The sequence below is a fragment of the Phaethon aethereus genome, assembly GCF_964289735.1.
Source record: "Phaethon aethereus genome assembly, chromosome: 2".
Classification (NCBI taxonomy): Eukaryota; Metazoa; Chordata; class Aves; order Phaethontiformes; family Phaethontidae; genus Phaethon; species Phaethon aethereus.
In genome coordinates this window covers 159,603,510-159,624,028 of record NC_138582.1, presented here as the reverse complement: position 1 = coordinate 159,624,028, position 20,519 = coordinate 159,603,510, and the positions used below count along the sequence as shown (strand labels likewise).

The following is a 20,519-nucleotide window of genomic DNA, read 5'->3' as shown; positions in this document are numbered from 1 at the left end:
CCCTGCAGAGCTGTGCACCTCCGCAGGCAGCGCAGGGTTGAATCACCCTCTTGAAGAGCATCTGCATCCCGGCCAATGTCTAAAGAACATGTGTGATGAACTGGGCCTGGATAATTAACATTTGCAGCGTGTAAAACCTGTGGCCGGATTTGAAGATTTGGTGGGAAGCAGCTTGTCCGAGGCATCAGAGGGAGTAAGTGGAAAAACCAAGGGAATCCTGATGCCCAGCTTTGTGCTCAGAGCCAGCAGTGGAAAACGGAGTTTAAAAATGCTGCATATCTTTGAGATCCAAATTCTTTCTCACAGATTTAGGCAGATAACAGGATGTTTTTTGCATAGAGGTTAGACATGGATGATTATGGATGCTCTGAGACCTGCTGTCATGCCATGTGCCTGGGGTACGTCCATCTTTACTCTCCATTTTCCATTATTCAGTGATGACTCTTGCACTGATTGTATGAAGGAAAACAAACTCTATTTTGGATCGGACAGGTGGCCTGCTAATGCCTCAAATCAGTAATAACCAACAACAATAAACAATGAAAAGCAGAATCTTTGTGGATGTGGCATTATAATTTGGGCAGGTACATTCTTGGGAAGGGATCATGAAAAAGCAGTTTTCTAAAATCAAGTTCAGTGCATCAGACACATTTCTATTTACGTATTTCCAATACAGAGTTAAAAGCAAATATTCCCACAGAGGCTGCTATTAAATCTCAAACTGCTTCGATTCTCTCGGCTCACGCGTCCTGCCTAGCCTTCCTCCAGTTGATTTGATCTGGTCATGTAGCAAAGGTGTCAAGTGATTTATACAGTTAGTAGGAACTGATCTTGCTCTGGGGGTTTCTTCACCCAGGTGCCCAGACCGGCTTTCTGAAACGCTTTAAACAGCTGCTGCTTGACAGACTGGTACGTCTGAGCCACCAGCTTTGCCTCGCTGTACACTGATGGCATGTCTCCATGATGGCTTGGTGTTCGTGTGCTCAGCTGCAGAACAAAAATCAGGGAAGGGGGGAAAAAAAAAATAAAAAAAATCGACTGGCGAGCCAAAAGAAACAGGAGGCTTCAGTAGCTGTATAATCTTCCTGTCTACATTTCGTAAGCAACAAACAAACTATCACTGTGCTTTGTGTGTTTTCTTTTGGTTTAACAACAAAAACCAGGGAAAAAATAAATGCCTGTGGCATGGTTTTGAGCCATTGCAAAGAGGGATGGGGTAAACAGCTTTGCCTTGGAGTGGGCATAGGCAGTAGTAAACCTTGGTGTGTTTTACAAAGGCAAAACCCTACTTCTCAGTTAAGATGATTTTTAGGAAAAAAAAGGGAAGAAATCCTTTCTGGGGATCTTTAAAGAATATGCTCAGTTCAGCCTGGGAAGTGGAGCAGCTCAGTGCTCCCAAGTAACGCCAAGAGACACAAGAAGGAGGGTGCCCTCCCACACTCTCCCCTTTTCCCTCTTTGATGTGTTACCGTAAGAGATGCCGTAAAACCCGCTCAGGACTGGGCAGAAATCAGGCGTCAGGGTTTGTGCTGGTGTGGGAAAACCAAGTGCTCCTCTGGGACACCGGAGCCGCCGACCGGGAGCTGCCTCGGGAGACAGCAACACGTGTCCACAGCCCCTCATCACCCGGAGCACAGACATGGGAGCGAGCACCCTTCGCTTTGCATAAGGACTGAATAAGTGGCCTCCTCTGACCTGCCCAAGTCTCAGCAGCAGTGAGGCTTCAGCATTGTGTGAAAGAAACCAAAGTCTGGAAAACGCCTTACAGTGAGCAGACGAGTGAAAGTCCAAGGCTTACAGACCAGGGAAATAGCACCCTGTAGGAAAAAGCACCCTCAAAACACAGCCTTGGAGAGCAAACAACACTGTTTTCCTTCTCTCTAAAAAGGAGAGATGCTGAAGGACAGAATAAAGGATAAGGCAAATGCACAGCCTGAAAAGAGCTGCTCCAATCCGGGTAGTGCCAGTTCACCATGGGGCATTTGGCTCAGCCAGCAAGGGAAAGTGATTTCGCCAATGGGCCAAAGCTGTCCTGGCTGGTGGTGGCTCCCCTCCCGCTGCCCCTTTGTTGGTGGACATTGATGACATGATCAAATGCTTTGTTTTGTCAAAAGCCAAGTGCCCTCCTCAGCCATGAGTTACTCCCTCCTGCTCAGCCCCAGCCCCATCCCCAGTGCCAGTCAGGTGCAGTCCAGATCTCCCGGCCATAGTCCTGATCATAGCCTGTCCTGGAGCCCATCTTGTCCCAGGTGTTGTTCCCATGAGGATCCCTCCATTTTGGAGGCAGCAGGAGTGCTTCTTGCCCCCGTCCCATGCCACCTGCTGCTCAAGAAATAGGTCGGGACCTGTGCCACAACTGTGACTGAGCCCTGGGCACAAAGCCCAGGCTGGTCCCTTCTGCTTCCCCCAGGCTCAAGGTCCCTGCTAGGACAGGTCGTGCCACTGCCTGGGCTGGGATGAGTCCCATCAGCCTCCTTCCCTGGGGTCTCCTGCAGAACAGAACAAACCCTTTGGGCTTGTACTCATACCTCCCCATGCTGCCTGTCCCTTTGCCTTCCCAAATGACTTCATTGGTGGAAATGGCTCCAGACTTCCCTGCCATTGCTCTGCTTTGTTCTTTTCCACTCATTTCCCAACAGTAAAAAGGGTTTTGCATTTAATAAAATAATTTTCTCTTGTCCTCATCTTCTCCCACTCTACAAAGACTGCAGGGCAATTCTTGACAAGCCTCCTTATAGCACTATTCTGCTATATTTCTGCTATGTTCTAGCAGTGAGAGTGGGTGGGCTGAAGAGACACTCTGCATTTTCCCTGCTGCTTCTCCTGGAAGTGGTGGGGTCAGGCTCACCACTTTGATATCTGTGTCCTTCCCTCCCTCAGCATGTCCTTGAAAGGTCAGGCAAGAGGAGAAATGATGACTCCAGAACCAGGAATAATGAAAGGAAAATTTCCTTATTCCACATCAAGCTTCTTCCTATATGTCCTGTAGTTTTTGTCCATCTATCTGTCCTGCCACTGTCTCCTGTCTGCGGGAGATAAAGTGAAGTGCAAGGGCAGATTGACTTCAGTACCATTTCAAATAAGGGGAGTACATGGCCATCTTCCCTAGAGAAAGGAGGGCTGTCAAGGGGTGGTGGCCATTTTAATTAAGTACAACCTGTAGTTTTAATGTCATTAAATTGTACTGCTGCTGGATGTAATGAAATTAGAGAGCCTTCAGCACCTGGCCACTCACCCTGTGCGGAGCAGCTGTATTGTTGTATGGATTTATCAGCACATCTGGGAGAGTGGGGAAGAGGAGGGGAGTGGACAATCCATAGCACCTGCTTTAGTCAGCTAACTTGGGTATGATTGGAAGCGGTTTAGGTTGGGAGTCTAAATGCCTGTGGAACAATGAAGTGAGGTAGATGCCTCCAAGGTGATGAGAAACACTTCCCTCAGGCATCTAAGACTTAATGAGTTGAATAATCCCATTAGAGTCAAAGGGATACTTGGGGTAAGATACATAAAAAGTTACCACGTTTTTCTTGTATGGACACTTACTTAACACTCCCTTGACTTTTGACGGCTCATCTGAGCATGGCTCCATCGCCAAGGACAGTCAGAACACCCATCTCTCCTCCAAACCCACCTGGGTTTCTGCCCTCAGCTGGCTCGACTCTCAGCTCTCATAGCTGACCCCACAGGCTCCTGGCTCCTGATCCTCTCCCAGACCCCACCAGCAGGGATGCAGGACACCTGTGGAAGCTGCAGCTTCGTCATGAGATTGCTAAAACTGGGCTGATTCTTGGGGTAAGGACTAGCCCACTGAGGGCTGGTGGCAGTGTCCTGTCAGTGCATCAGACCTACCTTGCCATGAAGCTTTGCCCACCGAGTGAAGAACATGTGCTTGCAGAGCCGTGAGGGACTCCCGCAGGTCCTCTTCCCTGTTGTGGCATTGATAACCTCCAGGTCGGTGCTCCCCACAATCCAGTTCACACTGAAGCCGGGAGATTTTCCGGGCTGCCGAGCGTCAGCGTGGCTAACCCCTGGCAGGAGAGAAGAACACCAGTAACATCTAGTGCTCAAAACCCTCAGAAGCTGCTAATGTGTGTTGGGTCGTTTTGGCACATGAGACATCCTCGAGCGAACACGCCAGCATGGTGCACTGCACGTGCTGTTGTCACCACTGGTTAAACCTTACCAGGCCGATTACCTTAGGGAGAAATAATTTAGCAATTCCTATCGGTCTTTTTCCACCTGGCAGGCAAACTTTTTGTTAGCCTAAGGAAAGCCATTAGATTATAGTGTGTGGTATTGACAGCAGTGTGACAGTTGCCGAGTGAAATATTTCAGAAAAGCTTTAATGGGATAACTGGATTTTAAAAGGAACTAAGCAGCAAAGTGCTGTTGCCATGAGTTCCTCCAGGTGAGCTTTCCGTGGTCCAGCGTATTTACCCGCTGTTAACTGCTGGTGCCTTCACTGTGGTGGGAAGTCTAGATCACAGCGGGTATAAATGGGGTATAAGAAAATACAAAACATACGTTTCATTGTCATAGAGAGATTATTAGATCCAAGTTAATAATGACCTTGTAGACATCACAGACCTACATAGAAAACTCTTGCTTCCCACCTTGTGTCTGCCTGCATGATTCCTATCTTGTATGGGTGCAACAATCTGTGCAAGAGATAGTTAGTGTCCTAATGGCAATATTTTGAACATCTTTAAGAGGAATGCAGCTGTAATGATGATGTTTTTGGTCACCTGGGGTGACTGCATGACCTTTGTGTCATTCACATCACCAGTTTTGGACATCTGAATCACATACTGGAGTCCACTGCCTACATGGGTGAGATCTCCCTTGGCTCTAAATGTAGGTCAGGGCTGCAAGGTCAGGTGTGGGTGTGTACATGAGAGAGAGTTGTTTTTAATCAGGTAAATTCCTGCCTTTTCTTAAGCATTTAGTGTAGTTCAACCTTTCCATGATGCCTGTCGCTTTCTCATTTCTTGTACCTGAAACCAGGGAAGGATTAGGCTTTGCAAGGAAATAAGAAGAATAAAGAAATTGGTTGGTTTATTTTCCAGCACAGGATAAATTCAACCAAGTGAGCTCTGCCTTGCCCTGCTCATTAGTGCTTTTGAGAGCAAAGAATCAACACTGGGAGCTTCCAAGGCTGGAAAAGACAGTGACCTGAAGCAGTTTGAATATTTTGGAAAATGTGGGCATTGGGTGATGGTTCTGGATCCAGCTGTTGAGTCCTACTCTCTACTAATTTGCTGCATGGATCATTGGCCTACAAACTTGGACAACAAAAGCCACTGTGGTGAGCAGGTAGGTGGGGACCATGCCAGTGGGCAGGAGCGGTGGCACAGCTGCCCCCAGACAGGCTGGTGCCAGGGCTGGATCTCTGTTTCCAAATGGCAGGTCCCACTGGAGCCCTGCCTGCAGCATCTCCAGCAACAGCTCATGATTTGCACAGCTTGATGGGACCTGCTTTCATTGCTCCTGGGTGGAGAGCAAGAGAGAAAGGTCCTTTGCATTTTCTGCTGAAGGGTTTCAAAGAAGTTTTGCAGAGAGGGAGAAGTACTGACACGGGCTGTTCAAAGAGGAGGAGATTAAAGAAGAGAGATCAAAGCCCCTCCTTTCCAAAGTGCCTCTTCTCACTCAGGGATCTCATTTTCAGAGCAGACGCACACCATCAGCGTCTGCTGATCTCAGGCATAGCGGGAGGAGACGGGAGCTGGTGGGAACGTGGCATCCGTCACTGCATTAAACATGCTGCGAGTGAGACCACCAGAGAGGTGGAGGGCTGCGCAGGGTCAGCAGTGGCAGGGACGCTGCCTCTGTCGGCAGCTCCTGCCTCAAGCCTGGGGCCTTTCAGCGTCATGGGAAGCGATGCCAGTGGGGGACATGCTCCCTCTGCTCCTTCCAGTGCGGTCCCCTCTGCCTGGGGGGGAGCTGCAAGGGCCGGACGAGCACGCACAGAGGGAGAAAGGCGGCCACTGAAGGGAAAAAAATGATGCGGCTCAACCACTTTGTGTCAGTGGCAGAGCTGGAATTGGAGAAATCATCTCAGTCACCGGGACTGAACTCGCTACCGTGTCTAGAAGAGAATTATGGCTAAGTCATAACCTCATCCAGGATTTGTAAACACATTCATGTTGTATTAATACCTCTTTCAATTCTTCCCCCCGCCCCGAGACAACAGATTAGTCTGCATCTAAAACTCCAGTTCACCTAGGCAACAGGGTATAAACCGAGCCCCTGAAAATCAGACGGCTCTCTGGTGCTGCTCAAGCGCCTCTGTACAGAACAAGATGCAAACAGATCAAAATGGGCTGTTTGACACCCTGCACCGCTCTCTGCCAAGATAGCACCCAAAAGCTTAGAGGACTGAGTGCCAAAAAACAACAGCAAACAGCCCTGCTGTGTAAAGTTGCCACAGGCCACTAAAGCAGTAGAAATGCTGTGAAAACACGGACCAGAGGAAAAGAAAAAAGGCTGCATGGGGCACAGAGCAGGCTGTGGGTGCCCATCAATGGGGAGATGGGGCGTGTATGCCCCTGCCCAGCCTGGGACCTCCTTCTGCTCCCAGTGGACGTCTGTGAGAGCTGGAAGCTTGCCCCAGTGCGTGGAACACCCTCCGTGCTGTTTTGGCTTTCACGCTTTCTCTTCCCAGCTATCATATATTATCATATATAAATACACGTATTTAGGCAAGTAGAAGACATTTTCACACCATTTGCCAAATGCAAGAGAAGAAGCTTTAAAGAAAACACCATGAGACTCATGACAGACACAAATATAGAGCCTGATTGTTTTTGATCCCTTTTAAACACTTTTTTCATGTTTTTCTTTTGACAAATAATTGTTCTGATTTTATCTGAAAGGTAACACCCAAATAATCTAGATCATTTTCTCTCCTTTATGTAAAACATTCTCCTTAAAACCAACACAACAGAGAGTACAATAGGAGACCATAGAAACTGGAAGAAAAAGGAAAGCCTTTGTACAAATAAAATGAACTTGAGTAGTGTGGGATATGTACTGAAATCTGTCCTCATTCTCCTCTTTCTCTTAGCAAAGCCTCGTGCCTCTTCGGGATACCATTTAGAATGGCCTCAATCTTAAGAGAAAAGGAAATAAAAATGACACAGGGCTTTTCTTTCTTCTAAAAAGTATACCCAGGAGTAATCCCAGCAAATGAATGGATTTCCATCTGTCTGGGACTGGTGTGAGTGGAAAAACTCACTGATTATTTTTCTGTGGGGCCACAGCGTTATCTCAGGATATCTCATCTCACACTGTGACTCTCCTCTCCATTGGAATGTTTGTACTGCTGTGATTGATTGGCATCCTTATAATTGAAGGACTCCTGCAATTTGAAATCCCTGGCTGATCTGATCCTTGAAAGGAGCATGGGAGGTGGAGTTGCCTGGCTCAGGTTGCTGAGATTTGGTCTCTAATGCATTTGGTTTGGCTTTTGCCACGTGCCCATCTCCTTAGTCATTGGATATGCTGTCAGCACAGTTTTCCAGGTAAGAGAAATGCAGCACAAGCCTCAGCAATGTAAGTTTTAAGCAGTATTGGCTCCCTGGGATTTGTGGGGGAGGCAAGATTACAAATAATGGCTTTGTAGACAAAACCAATGTAGACAGAGAGAGACAGATTCCTCCCACTGCTTCTCCTGGGCTGAAGAAAACCCACAAACACGACTGAAAGCAAAGTGAAAGCTTTTCCAAACAGAAGTCTCCAGGAAGGAGGAAGCCAGCCATGAAACATGTAGATATTTAAAGTGACACAAAGGCCCCTCTGATAGGTTTCTTACTCCCTTGAAATCTCTGGCAATGACTCTTGGACATAAATATGCACTTGGGCCAAGTATGAGCCATTACTTTTACTCTGCAAGGACAACCCAGCAAAGTAATAGCTATTCTGTGGTTAAATCTTTTATTAAATCCCTTATTGTGTTTTCAGTCCTTCAGCAGTTCAAGTGGGTTTCCCTGTGCGTCCTGCAGAGAGAGTGAAAGTGGGTGTGATTTTGATCTTAGTGTATGGGTGGGCTTACAAGGAGTTAGGGCTGGCACAGGACGAGATCAGTTTCCCCAGTGGGAGATGCAGAGGCTTCAGGCAAACAGGGGTGTGTTGCCAAAATAGCAGCCAGGTTTGGGAAATGGGGAGATTTTTTCCTGACCAGCTATTAGTCCTTTCCTCTCTCCCACGATGTGGCGTGGGAAGGAAGATGGGGCTGAGTCATGCCCATGCTGGACCAGGGCAGGAGGGGGCATGGGGTGGTGGAGGAGTGTGGAGCACCGTTTCCTGCATACTTGCATTGCACAATCTTTGACTTTCACAAAAGAGTTAAAAAATGGAGATAAGCTGTTCAAATAAGAATAAGCCTTTTGACCTACTCACCTCATAACGCGTACATGCACATTACACTTACCAGATGTACTAAACCACACAGAACCTGAGAATTTCCCCAGTGGCTAAACTATCACTTCTGCCTCAGCCAGACTAATTTTGTCACAAGGACACATTTAAAAAATAAAAAAAAGGAACATGAAATAGATAAGGGATAAAATAGCACTCTCCTGGCTGAGGAACATAGAGGACTTTTTGAAAGGCGATGGTGTACTCCACTAAAGCATCCTGACCTCCCATCCTCCCACCCCTGTAACTCTGACATCGTATTAATGTCTCAGGGAATCCTTCTAAAGAACAATTATCAGAGTCTGAAAGTCATATAAGGGTCTAATCCTGTGCAGAACTGGTGGTCCTTAGCGTTCACATGCCTCATGAGGATCTGAAGGCATTCAAGACTGTAGGATTTTGCTGGCATGAGACCAGGCAGCTGCTTCTGGGCTGGTGCTTAAGGAACTGTGAGTCAGGGCAATGGAGAAGAAAGGACCAGACACCTGGGGTAGCGACAGGGACTGGGAAGGAGAAGTGGTGGCGGAAGAGTAGCCCAAAAGACAGCTGGAAAGCACAGAGATGCTCACCCAAGAGGCAGCAGCCTCATCAGGTGGCAGCAATGCATCGCCGAGGTCTGCTGAGTAGGCAGGGTCTCCTGCATGAACAAACAGCCCTTTTCTCGTGGCCATCTGCTCCGAACACAATGGCTAGCAAGTGGTGAAGGAGCAGGGGCTCCAGGTAAGGGACATGGATGGTGGGGTTGCATGCACAGGGCCAGAGACCTGAGGGCTGGTTCTCCTGACTCCACACATTTGTGTGCTTGCTAGGTGAAGGGAGAGTGGGACAGGAGAGAGTTAAACCTAAAATTTACTGAAAACTTCCTCCCTGGTTTTTAGAAATCTTTTACTTAGTCATACACTTTTTTCCACTTGGAGCAGTCTTTGTATGGTGCTAGTTTTCCTAGTCAGCTTATATCCATTGCTGATCCTTTCTCCAGTCACTGCGTATGAAAAAGGAACTGGATTTAAATGCATCAGTTTCTTCATTCTACAAACACATACTCTTCAGGAAAAAAAGAAAGCATGGTCTAATGGTTTACTTACAAACACGTAAACTTTCCTGTTGGTGACCGGCACAATTAGTGATGGGAGAGGGGATCATTTATCTTGCAGGCAGGTGTTTGCTTACCACTGAGAAGCAGCTGATTGCGCCGGTATGAAGCTGGCAGCTGACCAATGTCTTCTATTCTATGGCTCATTACCCGGGAAAGGTGGCCAGTGTGATAGAGGCTTCCCACAATGATGCTGTGCAAGTATATGGGTTCGATGAAGGAGCTGAGGAGAGCACCTTGGAGCCCAAGGATGTTCCATCTGGAAAAGAAATTCAGGAGCAATAAAACTCATGGGTGCAGGAATGGCCACAAGAGAGCTGCCCTGGGAAAACCAGCAAGGGCCAGCACATGGTTTGGAAGGATGAGGGATAAAACCATTCCTGTCCCTGTTCTACGATGCATGAAGCACTGCACTGTTTGGTTATACACTTGTGGATTGAGTCCCCCCTGCGATGGTTTTAGATTACTCAATTAAGGGATGTATTTCTGTCTTGTGTTATTGCAAACAGAGACCTCCTGTTGAGAGCTATTCCTTATAAAAATGTTTTGTGTTTGATGAACATTCATTTTTTTCTGCATCTATAATTTTATGCTTGTAATGGTAGAGCTAAAATGAGTACTTTTGTTATTCTACCTTTATTTACTGTTTGTCATACATTATTACCATCCCCATGTCATACAGACAAGGTAACATGTGACTTAGGTGGCCAAAATTCCCACAGAACTGTTGTGAATAATTTTTGAAAGCCTCACAGGCTGACATTTCCTTGCACAAATGATCATGCAGATATGAAGACATCCATAAGAATTAAATCTTCGTCCTGAAGAGAAAAAAGAAGAGCTACACTTTTAGGCAATTTATTTGTAACCAATAGTTTGACCTGCTCTGAAGCGTTCAGAGTGATGGATATGTCTCAACCTGTTGCTGTCTTAAAGGTGTAACAGAGTGATGGTGGAAACCTTGGGGCCTTCAATCTGTTAATGACTGTGAGCTCTACACTACTGCTGTCGGATTAGTTGCCAGAACTGTTCTGCATTTTAATATCCTATGGATTTTTACATCAAGCTAGGCACAAATATGACAGGATGCTCGCTCTAAATTCTTCAGGAGACTGGTAACTGGTTAAAAAGTAGAAAAATTAAAAAGGGGAAAAAAGTCATGATGCAGTTATCTTTTTGGCAAACCTATTTAGCTCAGCCCATCTAACAAGAAGTTTTTCCCCACTACACAAGCACTAACATGCTCTTTTACACTTGGATAATATTTTTATATAAGTCAAATGCTGTCAATCTGTTTGAATAGTTTTGAGTTCAGGAGTTCAAACTGAAAACATTTCAGAAAATATAGTTTCGGGGAGCATCTTTTGGCTCATTAAAAACCAAAACACCGGCAACATTTGGAACTCTCTAGCTGACTGAAGGAAAGGGTAAGAGGTGCCTGCTATTTAAGGCAACATCCAGTAGCTGCCATGCTAAATAATGTGTTTAAAGCACAATCTCCATCAGCAGCAAGCATTATGTAGCTAATTTCTTACATCATTGTTCTTTTCATTAATTAACATTTCTCAACCGTTAGTGCAATTATTGCAGTGCCTCCGTGCTGTATGTCTCTTTTCATGATTAATAAGGAGTCATTATATTTCCCTTTCCTGAAGCAGTCAATTAACACGGAATACTTTCCATTAATTACTGAATGTTTAAAACCAGCATGCTGTACCTGGAGAGCAATCTGCTCTAGGAACCTGTGACACCAATTGCTTTAAAAAGTTCTCTTTAAATTTTATTCCAAAAACACAAGCAATTTAGCTGGCTATATTAATTTGCCTGCGAAGCAGGGCTGTGAATGAGAAACATCTTTTAATCTCATGCAAGAAAAGGCAGCCATCTGGCTGCTGAGGATTTCAGAGTCAGACTCTCCCTGTCTCCCTCTGTAAATGCAGGTCATTAAAGTAATGTGTTCATCTACATAAAACTCAAATGGAATATAAAAGGTAATATTTATATACAAACAATTTAGTCCCACAATTTAAACAGTCATTGGTTTTATGAAACATTTACTTTAGTCGATCAGATTTGCATAACTTCATTTGGGAAAAAAAGTGTGGTCATTCCTGCAAATAACATCACTTTTAAAGGAAGGAACTATCTGCCTCTTTGAGTAAATATCTCATCACGATGCAAAATTAATAATGCAAGCTTAAAAAATAGAATTGAGTTCAGCTGACAGCACTATGCCTCTGACCAGCTTCTAAGGCGAGTAAAAAAATTAGACAGTGATATCTTTGTCCAGATGGAAACTTGTAAAACAGCAGTCTTGTTTTCAACATTTGACATTTCCTTAAAAAAACCCTTGTATATTTGATTGAAGGAGAGAAAAAAAAGCAGCTAAACAGAAAAACAACATATGTTCAACAATATTTGAATTTTAGCAATATGCACATCACAAGAAATCATCTGAGCTTTATTTACCAAAATAGGGGATTGTGTTCAGATCATAAATTACAAGGTAATAATGACTATTTAATTTAAATTCTTTGCAAGGAACCTGCCTTTTCTTTAGAGATATTTCTCTGCCTAATTCTGAACATAGTCATCCTAGTGTAAAAAGGGGTTTGGATGTCAATGGAATTACATTATTGGAAGTCATAGTATATGTGTGATCAGGTCATCCCCTACGTATTAAAAGCATTTCATAAATATGAATTAATTCTCACAAAGGTGCTGTGAGGTAAACCCCCATTTTTATACACCCTGGGGAACGAAGGCAGAAAGGCAGTATGATTTGCTGAAGTCTGCTGCGTTTTTCGGAGGCAGAGCTAGAGTCCATGGCTTCTGGATGCAGTTGCTGTTCCTTGAGACAGCTGTGTTTTCCCATCCCAAAAGGAGACCTGGGCAGGTCTAGGGGGCAATGAAACTTGTATATCAGCCGTGGTGGGTTTTGACTTCAAGGTATAAGTAGTTACAAGACAGGCTGGACCAGGGGTCAGACCAAAGAAACAAGCGACATACAGCATGTGAGAGCAAGCCATGCCCGATGGGTGGCAAGTGGTGTGGAATGAGACCCATCCCAGAACCAGATGCCATCCCATGGTAGGAAGGACAGAGAAATCAGAAAATGTGCTGAGACTGAGAAGGCAATATTTGGTGGGGATTTCTTGCGTGTCTTCTTGAGAAACACCAAGGTTGGTGTCCACTGTGGTGGCGGTGGGGAAGTGGAACGAGGGTGATGGCACTGCCACTTGTACGCTGGCCACTTCCCAGTTTGACACAGCACTGTTTGGCAGCATTCATTCAGAGACGAGAGATGAAAAAGAAGACAAAGAGCTTTGCTTTCAAGTCTAGCCCCAGTTTGGCAAAGTGTTTGGACAGTTGTTGCTTTCTGGAAAGCAGCCCTGAGCCCATGCATGAGTCCCACTAAGTCAGCACAAGTCCTAGGAAAAGAGGGGTCCTGTGCTGAGCTGGCCAAGCAAAACGAGACCCTTGCACTGCTGCCCTTCTCCTTTAGAGCACAGCAAAACACATTAACGAGGAGGAAAATTTTCAGCTACTCATTCTGCTTCTGCTTTGTGGATAAAAAGACTTAGCTTGGAGGGCAGCCAGTTCAGTATTTTGCATAAACAATAGATTTAACTGACAAATATTTGGCGGAAGGTCTTTTGTCCTGCGTATTGTTCATCTCTTGACCAACACACATGGCTAATGTACACAATGACTCGGTCCTTTGGTGTCTTGAACATCCATGGGATTATTTGTAGGTGGATGATAGGGAAGGATCTGTCTGAGCAACAGTGGGTGTTCATTTTTGAAGGAGCTATTTCTCTGGAGCCTAATTTAGGTCCGTGGAAGTAGCTGTGTTCCCATCTGTAACAAAGTGCTCTCTTCAAATGTATCTTTTCAAAATAAAATTATTATTCAGAGCAATGCAGTGTTACATTTTGGGCCCTCAATATATCAAAGTGACTTTTCTCGCTATGAGGAAATATGCTGGATCATTCCAAATTTTCCTAATTGTGCAAGATTTTAAGGGCTGTTTTCAAGGGCACACATCTCTCTAATAACTTATATGCTGTGCGCTTCTTAATAACACTTCCAATAAAGTGCAAATCAACCCACTGCTCCCTTAGTCACAGATCTTTTTAAAAACACCCAAAATCTTCAGCAAGCAGGATCAATAAAACCAAATCTCTCTCCTTTTCACTTAAATATGGGAGCTTTTGGTGTTTTAAATGGTAGGAAAGTATACCCTTCTTTTTGTTCAAACAGCAGATATTACCGCACTGTTTACAAAGACAAAATCCCACGTCTGGTTTTCAATATAGATAATCCTTGGATAAATATATTTTTGCCTGTTTGTCAATCACAGAAATGCCAACAACCAGCTGGGAGGCATCCCGGAGCAGGCAGCCTGCCTTTAATTAGACGCCGTGCTCCCCCGGCCCCGGGCGCGGGGCAGGCGGGGGGCGAGCGCCCGCGGAGCCCCCCCATGGCTGCTGGCAGCCCAGGACCGCCGGCGGGGTGAGCAGGGAGATGCGTCCCCAAGTCCCAGCCACATCGCAGCCTCCGCGCCCGCGTGCCGCAGCACCATCTCACTGCCTGAGCTGGCCGCAGCCCCTCCGCGGGACCGGCCGAAATACAAATGACGAAATTTCCAGCCTCAGTTTGCACGTGACGTTACTCAAAGCCGGATGCAGACATGCTCCTGCCCTCAAAACCCTTTGAAACTGAGATGTGGAGAAATTCGCACGATGCTTCAAAACAGCTCAAGGAACTGTGTCCACCTGATACTGAAGCTCGGTGAGACTCAAGTGTCTCCTCAGGACCTTTGGAAAGCTCACTCCTTAAAAAGCACTGTTGACAAATTTCAAAGCTTATTTTGTTAAGGCTTTTTATAAAAGACACATTTTTTTGGTCATTATTAAGAGCTTTAAGTCTTACCCACTCGGCGTGTTGTTAACCTCCTGTACCACAGTTTCTATTACCAATATTTCCAGCTATGCTTCACACAATATAAATTGTTATTCATGGTGGCCTGTGCTTAGCAGAACACCTGTGGTGTTCCTATTTATGTGACCATTTAGCTATTATTGGTTTGGAAACTGGAACTAGTGCATTAGTTTTTGATCTGTATTTTAACAGTAGGTGGTTTATACACGTTTTCTGGAACATACCTTGTGGTGAAAGATGGAAATTGAAATCTCAGTCACACAGTAAGGGGTTAAGAGAGAGAATTACAAATCATGTGCACAAATCATCTCTAATTGAAGATCTGGCCATGTTAATTGATTTTCATTTACATTAATATGCAGCCTTTGAAGTAGCTTTTCTTAAGAGTTACCTTGTCAAGCTCAGTCTTCTGTTAACAATGGCTCCGGTCGACAGGCTAACACTAAAATAGATCTAAGAATGCCAATTTCTAACACTGACTTTGAGTCTTGCATTTTTATATGCCACATTTAAATACAGCTTAATGGGCTCAAATCATCTGGTAAAATGCTACTTCAGACTCCCACTGCTAAATCCTGAAGCAGTGCCTTAAGACTACATTACCTTGCAATACTCTGAACATATTCTCAGTAAAGATTCCTTCCTATTCTCTAGCTTGTGAGCCCAAATAATGCACAAACCTTAGCCATGGGTCAAGAATAGACTGTCAGTGCTGTAACGCAAAGTTTGGAGTTCCTTTGTTATTGTTTGTGTCATTTTACAGGTAAGGTATAATTTAGATGTTCAAGGTCTTATTTAACCTCTGGGCTTAATGTCACAGTTTTTGCAAAGTACGAGAAAGTGGATGACCATTGACTTGGTGGCAAGAAAATACACAGTCTTTTAAAGGTGACCTTTTGAGAAGCAGTAGAAAGAAAACAATTTTAAGGCCAGAGCTTACAAAATAAACACTGAATTCTGGATTTTATTTGATGTATAAAGACAGTGGTTGTGAGGATTCTTCCCTCCAAATCCTGCACCCTGCAAAGTACGTTCCCTAAGCCTGCACCCTGCAAGGAGACTTCTGAAAGAGGACAAGTGCCACAGCTCGTGCATTTACGAGTACATCTATACGCTATTATCGTCTGTAGATGCAAGTTTAATGTACAGAAAGCTGGCATCTCTCCAAAGTAAATACATCAGCTAGATATCCAGTGAGTGTGAACGTGCTCTACCCTGGCCATGGCTTAAGGTCTCCGGTCCCCTTGCTAAGGTCTATCAAGGAAGAAAGTTATGGGGAAGAGCAGTGCACTGCAGAACTCAGTCTCTAAGGGGACATCCAGGTAAGAACTAACTTTTAAAATAAACCTCAGTGTTGAGTGCTTGGACCAAGATCCCCAAAATAATTTGCATGTGCACGGTAGTGTTGTGGCAACATAGGACCTGGGAATGCCCATTTCTGCTATGGGTCTGCTGTGCTGTGGAGCACCCTGGTGGCCTCCTCCACGTGCTCCCAGCACCACCGCACTTCTCTGCCAAACCACGGGCGGTGGCAAGCATTAAACCTTTGTGTGCAGCTATTCGGGGGGAATGCCCTGCTATTTTGGATTGCTTGATGCTGAGAGAAATAATTTCTCTGCATGGAAAAAGAAGGGACCCAGATGCTGGTGGTGAGATGGATAAACCTGGTGAGTTCAGAGCACAGAACAAGAAACTTTATACAGAAGGGAGATATGTGTTGTCAAACTGAGGGCATGGTGGGTCTAGGGGATGAGCCATGGTGGAAGGAGGCTGGCCTGAAGATCAGACAATGTTTCCACGAGTCAGAGGACAAAGCTTATGGAAAGGAAGGAGGTTTCTGTACTTTGTGGCAGACAAAATTTCCCCTACAAGTCTATCTGGAGGGGAGGTGGACTGGAGTAAGAGAAGTGCATAGTTCTTTAGTATTTTTTCCAGTCTTTCATATTTCTTCTGCTGTAGGAATAAGACCTAGAGGTTTGGAAATTCTTCTTTGATATATCTGTGGATTTTTTTTTGTGAACTGCAGCCTGCAAGTCCGGCATACATGTATGTACTTTGTGCGCTGTGGGAAGCCAGCAGTGCTGGGGAGGGAGTGGCTCAGCGCTGGGCTAGCTCTCTCTTTGTTGGAGACCGTCTCACTGAGGGGACACAGGGAGCCAGTGTCCCTGAGGCCCCAGGGCACCAAAGGAGTGCTGTAAATCCCACCTCTGCAGTCGGTGGGAAACTGAGCACTTCTCAGTCCTCACTGGTGTGAGCATTTCTGAGGGTCTGAGGTAGAATTTAGTGCTGAACTTTCCTAAAGTTTGGTTATTGCATTTAGAACCTCAAAAAGCAGCTGAACTCTAGAGATATCCTTGTTTTTTACCTAAATGTGTGTGGGTACCTAAGTCAATTTTCCTTCAAACATTTGTCTGCTCCTGAGCAGCAACTGCAGAGACTTCCACCCGCGGCGGCATTAACCTCGCGCTGCCCTAATAAGCAAAAGTATGAGCTGTGCCTGCGTCCAGCTTTAGTGTGAGAAAGGGAGGTGAAAAGAGGTTTAATTTGGCCCATTGTATGAATGGGTTTGCTGTCACAAAAAGCCTAAATTCTCTTAGGGCTGTGATGTCTGTGCTGACATAAAGGACTTAATATAGGTTATGATTAGCATCAAGAAAAGGTTAAATGACAAAATTTTTTTCCCCAAACAGCTGATAAATTTCAAAATTAGTTTGCTCACGATGTTGTTGCTTTTTCACGAGTGTATACAGTGTGCACTGCAGAAGAAAATGAAGGTTAAAATCTTAGGTTTTAGTGTAGCTAATGAACTTTGGGTCTGAAGAATGTGGTTTAATCCTAAAATCTATGGCACTGAGAGGCTGAACTTGCTTCAGGTGCACTGTGAGACTCACAGAAGTTGTGAGTGTAAAAGCTAACACTCTCTTAGAATGGGTTATCTGGGGATTCACAGAACCCAAACTTTAAATTTGCACATATAAATGCATAGATTTTTAAAGCCAGAAAGAACCACTGAGATCTAGTCTAACCTTTATAATGCAGTCACAGAATTTCATCTCGTAATTCCCTGCCTGAGCTAAATAACATGAGTATTCATGCCAGAAGTGTTTGTGCTTTAATTCAGTAAGGGAATAGGTATGATACCAAGCTGTTTATCCTGCAATCTCAACACAGCCACAGAGCCCAAATAATGCATACCAAGCATCAAATTCTCTCAAACTTGTGGTGATAGTAATAAAAATTGCTAAATGCCTTTGAATAAGAAATGTATCTGATTAGACCACTCTTTGCTTATGGCTATCCTGTGAGCAAGAAAGAATATAAATCATTAGATACATGATTCATAGAATATTATTCACTTTTCTCAGTAACTCTCCATTCTTGGGTCTTTGGTATTCTGATAGCAACGTCCTTTGCAAATAATGCAAAATGATGTATATTTTAGCAGCTACTGGCTAAGTTCTCAAGAGGAAGCATTCTCTAATAGCCCAGTGCTCCTGCGGGGTTTTTACAAGCAATAAAATCCAAAGTATACAAGCCAGGTTTTTGTCAAATCTTGCTTATACAAACATGAATTTCAGCTTCAGAGATCTTTTTTCTCACTGCAAGACAAGTCCAGTTGATGTGCAACCAGATTCCTGCATCCTGCTGACATTTGAAGAGTCAGCTCTCTACGTGGTAAAGCAAATATCTGGAGTCTGAAGTGTGGCACAGAAACCACCTACTGATGTCTTCACTGGGGGCAGGAGTGGGGAATTGCCCTCACACAGCAATCTGCTCATCCACTGAACTCCTTTCTTGCTTGTACTTTCTATGGCCAGAGGTGACGGGGGCAGAAAACAGCCCTATGTCTGGTGAAACAAAAGTCAGGTGAAGAAACCTTTGAATTCTCTCCTTTACAGGTGAGAATAAGAAGGACAAAAGTTGATCATAGATCATATTTAATGTGGTAAACTGAATTTTGAGGTAAAGTTTATTGAAGATGCCATATCTTCTCGCCACTCTTTGCCAAGCTCTACATAACATTTTTAGCAGCCAAAACTCTCCAGCAACATTTTCATTGGTGGACAGCTCTCAGGGGACCTCTTATTTTCTGCCTTGCAAGACTTGGTTTTGTGAACTTTTCCTGCAGTATTGGTACTTTGTTTTCAGTAGCACTGTGATTCCTAAACTAGAATTTGTGAACGCAACTGAAGTGATGCCACAAATGTAGGTAATTAGGAGCCTGTGTACCTGTGTAAATAAAGTTGCAGAACCAGGTCTCACAACGTGACTGTGAGAGAGGAAGGAAGGGAAAGGCATGCCCTCCAAGCCTAGCCAGGGTTGGGAACATGTCTAGATACCCTTGGGCACTGTCTCCAGAAGCTTTCAGACCCCTCACCATGGTGCATGCCATAGTGATGTCCCCAGCACTCTCTGGATTCCATTTGTCTTTCTTTCTCAGTTTCCCTTGTAAAAGGGTAACTTTTTTTACATTCAACTCCATGCTTAATAAGTTTGAATTTTTCTCCTCAAAATCCCTCTTTGGGCCCCTCTTGTCTGGTTTCTGTCACTTCTAGTTACTGGAGCTGTCTACACCAGACCACAAATAACCTCTTCTACGATCATTTCCCATATCCATCCTTCCCCTTTACTAGGAATGACCGTTCCCTCTTCCTTGTAATCTTCATTGATTTCTGAATCTCCATACTCTCTTGATCTTTTCTCTTCATCTGCTAATTCAGCAGTTGTTCTACCCATTTTCCCTGTACCAGAGCTCCTAACCTGAGCGAGGAGCCCACAGTGCTTGGAAGTGTCCAAATTTCTGAAGCATTTGTAGTGCCACAACGCTACCATCATTCCTACAAACGTTGCTTTTTCTATCCTTTTCCTCAGCCTCTTTTTTAACTGTCCCTTATTGGGGAGAGTAAACATTTACAGTTCAAAGCAGGGAATAATGATTGCTGGTTGTTTTTTTTTTTTTTTTTGTCTAGGAAAATCCCATGCCCATTTGAGTTACAGTGCAACTAAATAAAATTCGCAATAATTCATACAACATTGCAATAATAATATCAAAGATGAGAGCTGCAAGAATTTTTTTTTTTTCTAGAAAAACTTTGTGGTAGATTCTTTTTGTCTTCACAGACTTTAATGCTGTTTAGATCTGTGGCAATGAGGAAAGGATTCACCAAAAGTGCTTAGCAGATGTGCTTGGAGAAAGCCCAACTTCTGAGACTGTGCATTACCGTCAACATCCCCATCAATAGCAAATGTGATACTGTTTGTAAAGCTGATATTTAATTCACTGGCTAATGACATTCAAAACCACAGAGAATGCAATATTCTCATTCTCAAACTTAATTTTTAAAATTTTTTTGGGGTCCATATGAGTCTGAAATTGGAAAATCCAACTGCATCTAAAAACAGTGAGGGACATGCACTGAAAACAGTTTGGGTTTTCTGTTATCTCTTTATGAATAAATGAAAACTCTTTATCCTTCATGCAAACACAACAGTTGTGATGATTACACTTAGCAGAGGGCAGATTTGTGAGTCTGTTAGTACTTCCATTTGCTAGTTCAGTCATACATTTTTCTGCCAAAATGCCAGACTTTGCTAATCCTACAGACAAATTTAACTTTAGTAGGTCATCTGGTTAAAGCTGAGAGCAGAATTTATGCATTTGCATTAAACAAAAGCTTTGTGCTTTTTTAAAATATTATATTTATGTTGACCTTTAATAATTGGGCCAAATTCTTGGCTGATGTAGTTTAACAAAATTCTTAGGCATGATATTCCACCGGAGAATTTGATCATAACATTAACATTTTTATAGCTATAATGTAATGTATTTTTACATGTAGAGCTGCATCTATAGCTAATGCATGTGATAGATATATAACTATGAGCATAGGTATATATGTATGTATAGTTATAAACTAATAGTACAGTAAGTATCTGTCCAAACGCACAAACTTTGTTTTCAGTATGTGATAGCCATCACTTACTATTAGTTAGCACCCTAAATTGAGAATGGTGAATATATTGATGTTTTATTTGCTACCATGGAATAATTATGAAATATTTATTA

At 44.0% G+C, this 20,519-nt stretch overlaps 1 protein-coding gene across 1 annotated transcript in view; it reads right to left on the bottom strand.

The window, feature by feature from the left end:
• Window positions 1–499: 499 nt before the first annotated feature.
• The window catches only part of ADARB2 (adenosine deaminase RNA specific B2 (inactive)), a 313,160-nt gene continuing 293,140 nt past the window's right edge, over window positions 500–20,519 (bottom strand). The window contains exons 8-10 of the mRNA XM_082014841.1: window positions 9,586–9,767; window positions 3,850–4,028; window positions 500–987 (exon numbers count right to left, since the gene is read on the bottom strand). Of these exons, the coding sequence (XP_081870967.1) occupies window positions 808–987; window positions 3,850–4,028; window positions 9,586–9,767 (541 nt within the window). The 3' untranslated portion in view covers window positions 500–807. The remainder of the gene's footprint in view (window positions 988–3,849; window positions 4,029–9,585; window positions 9,768–20,519) is intronic.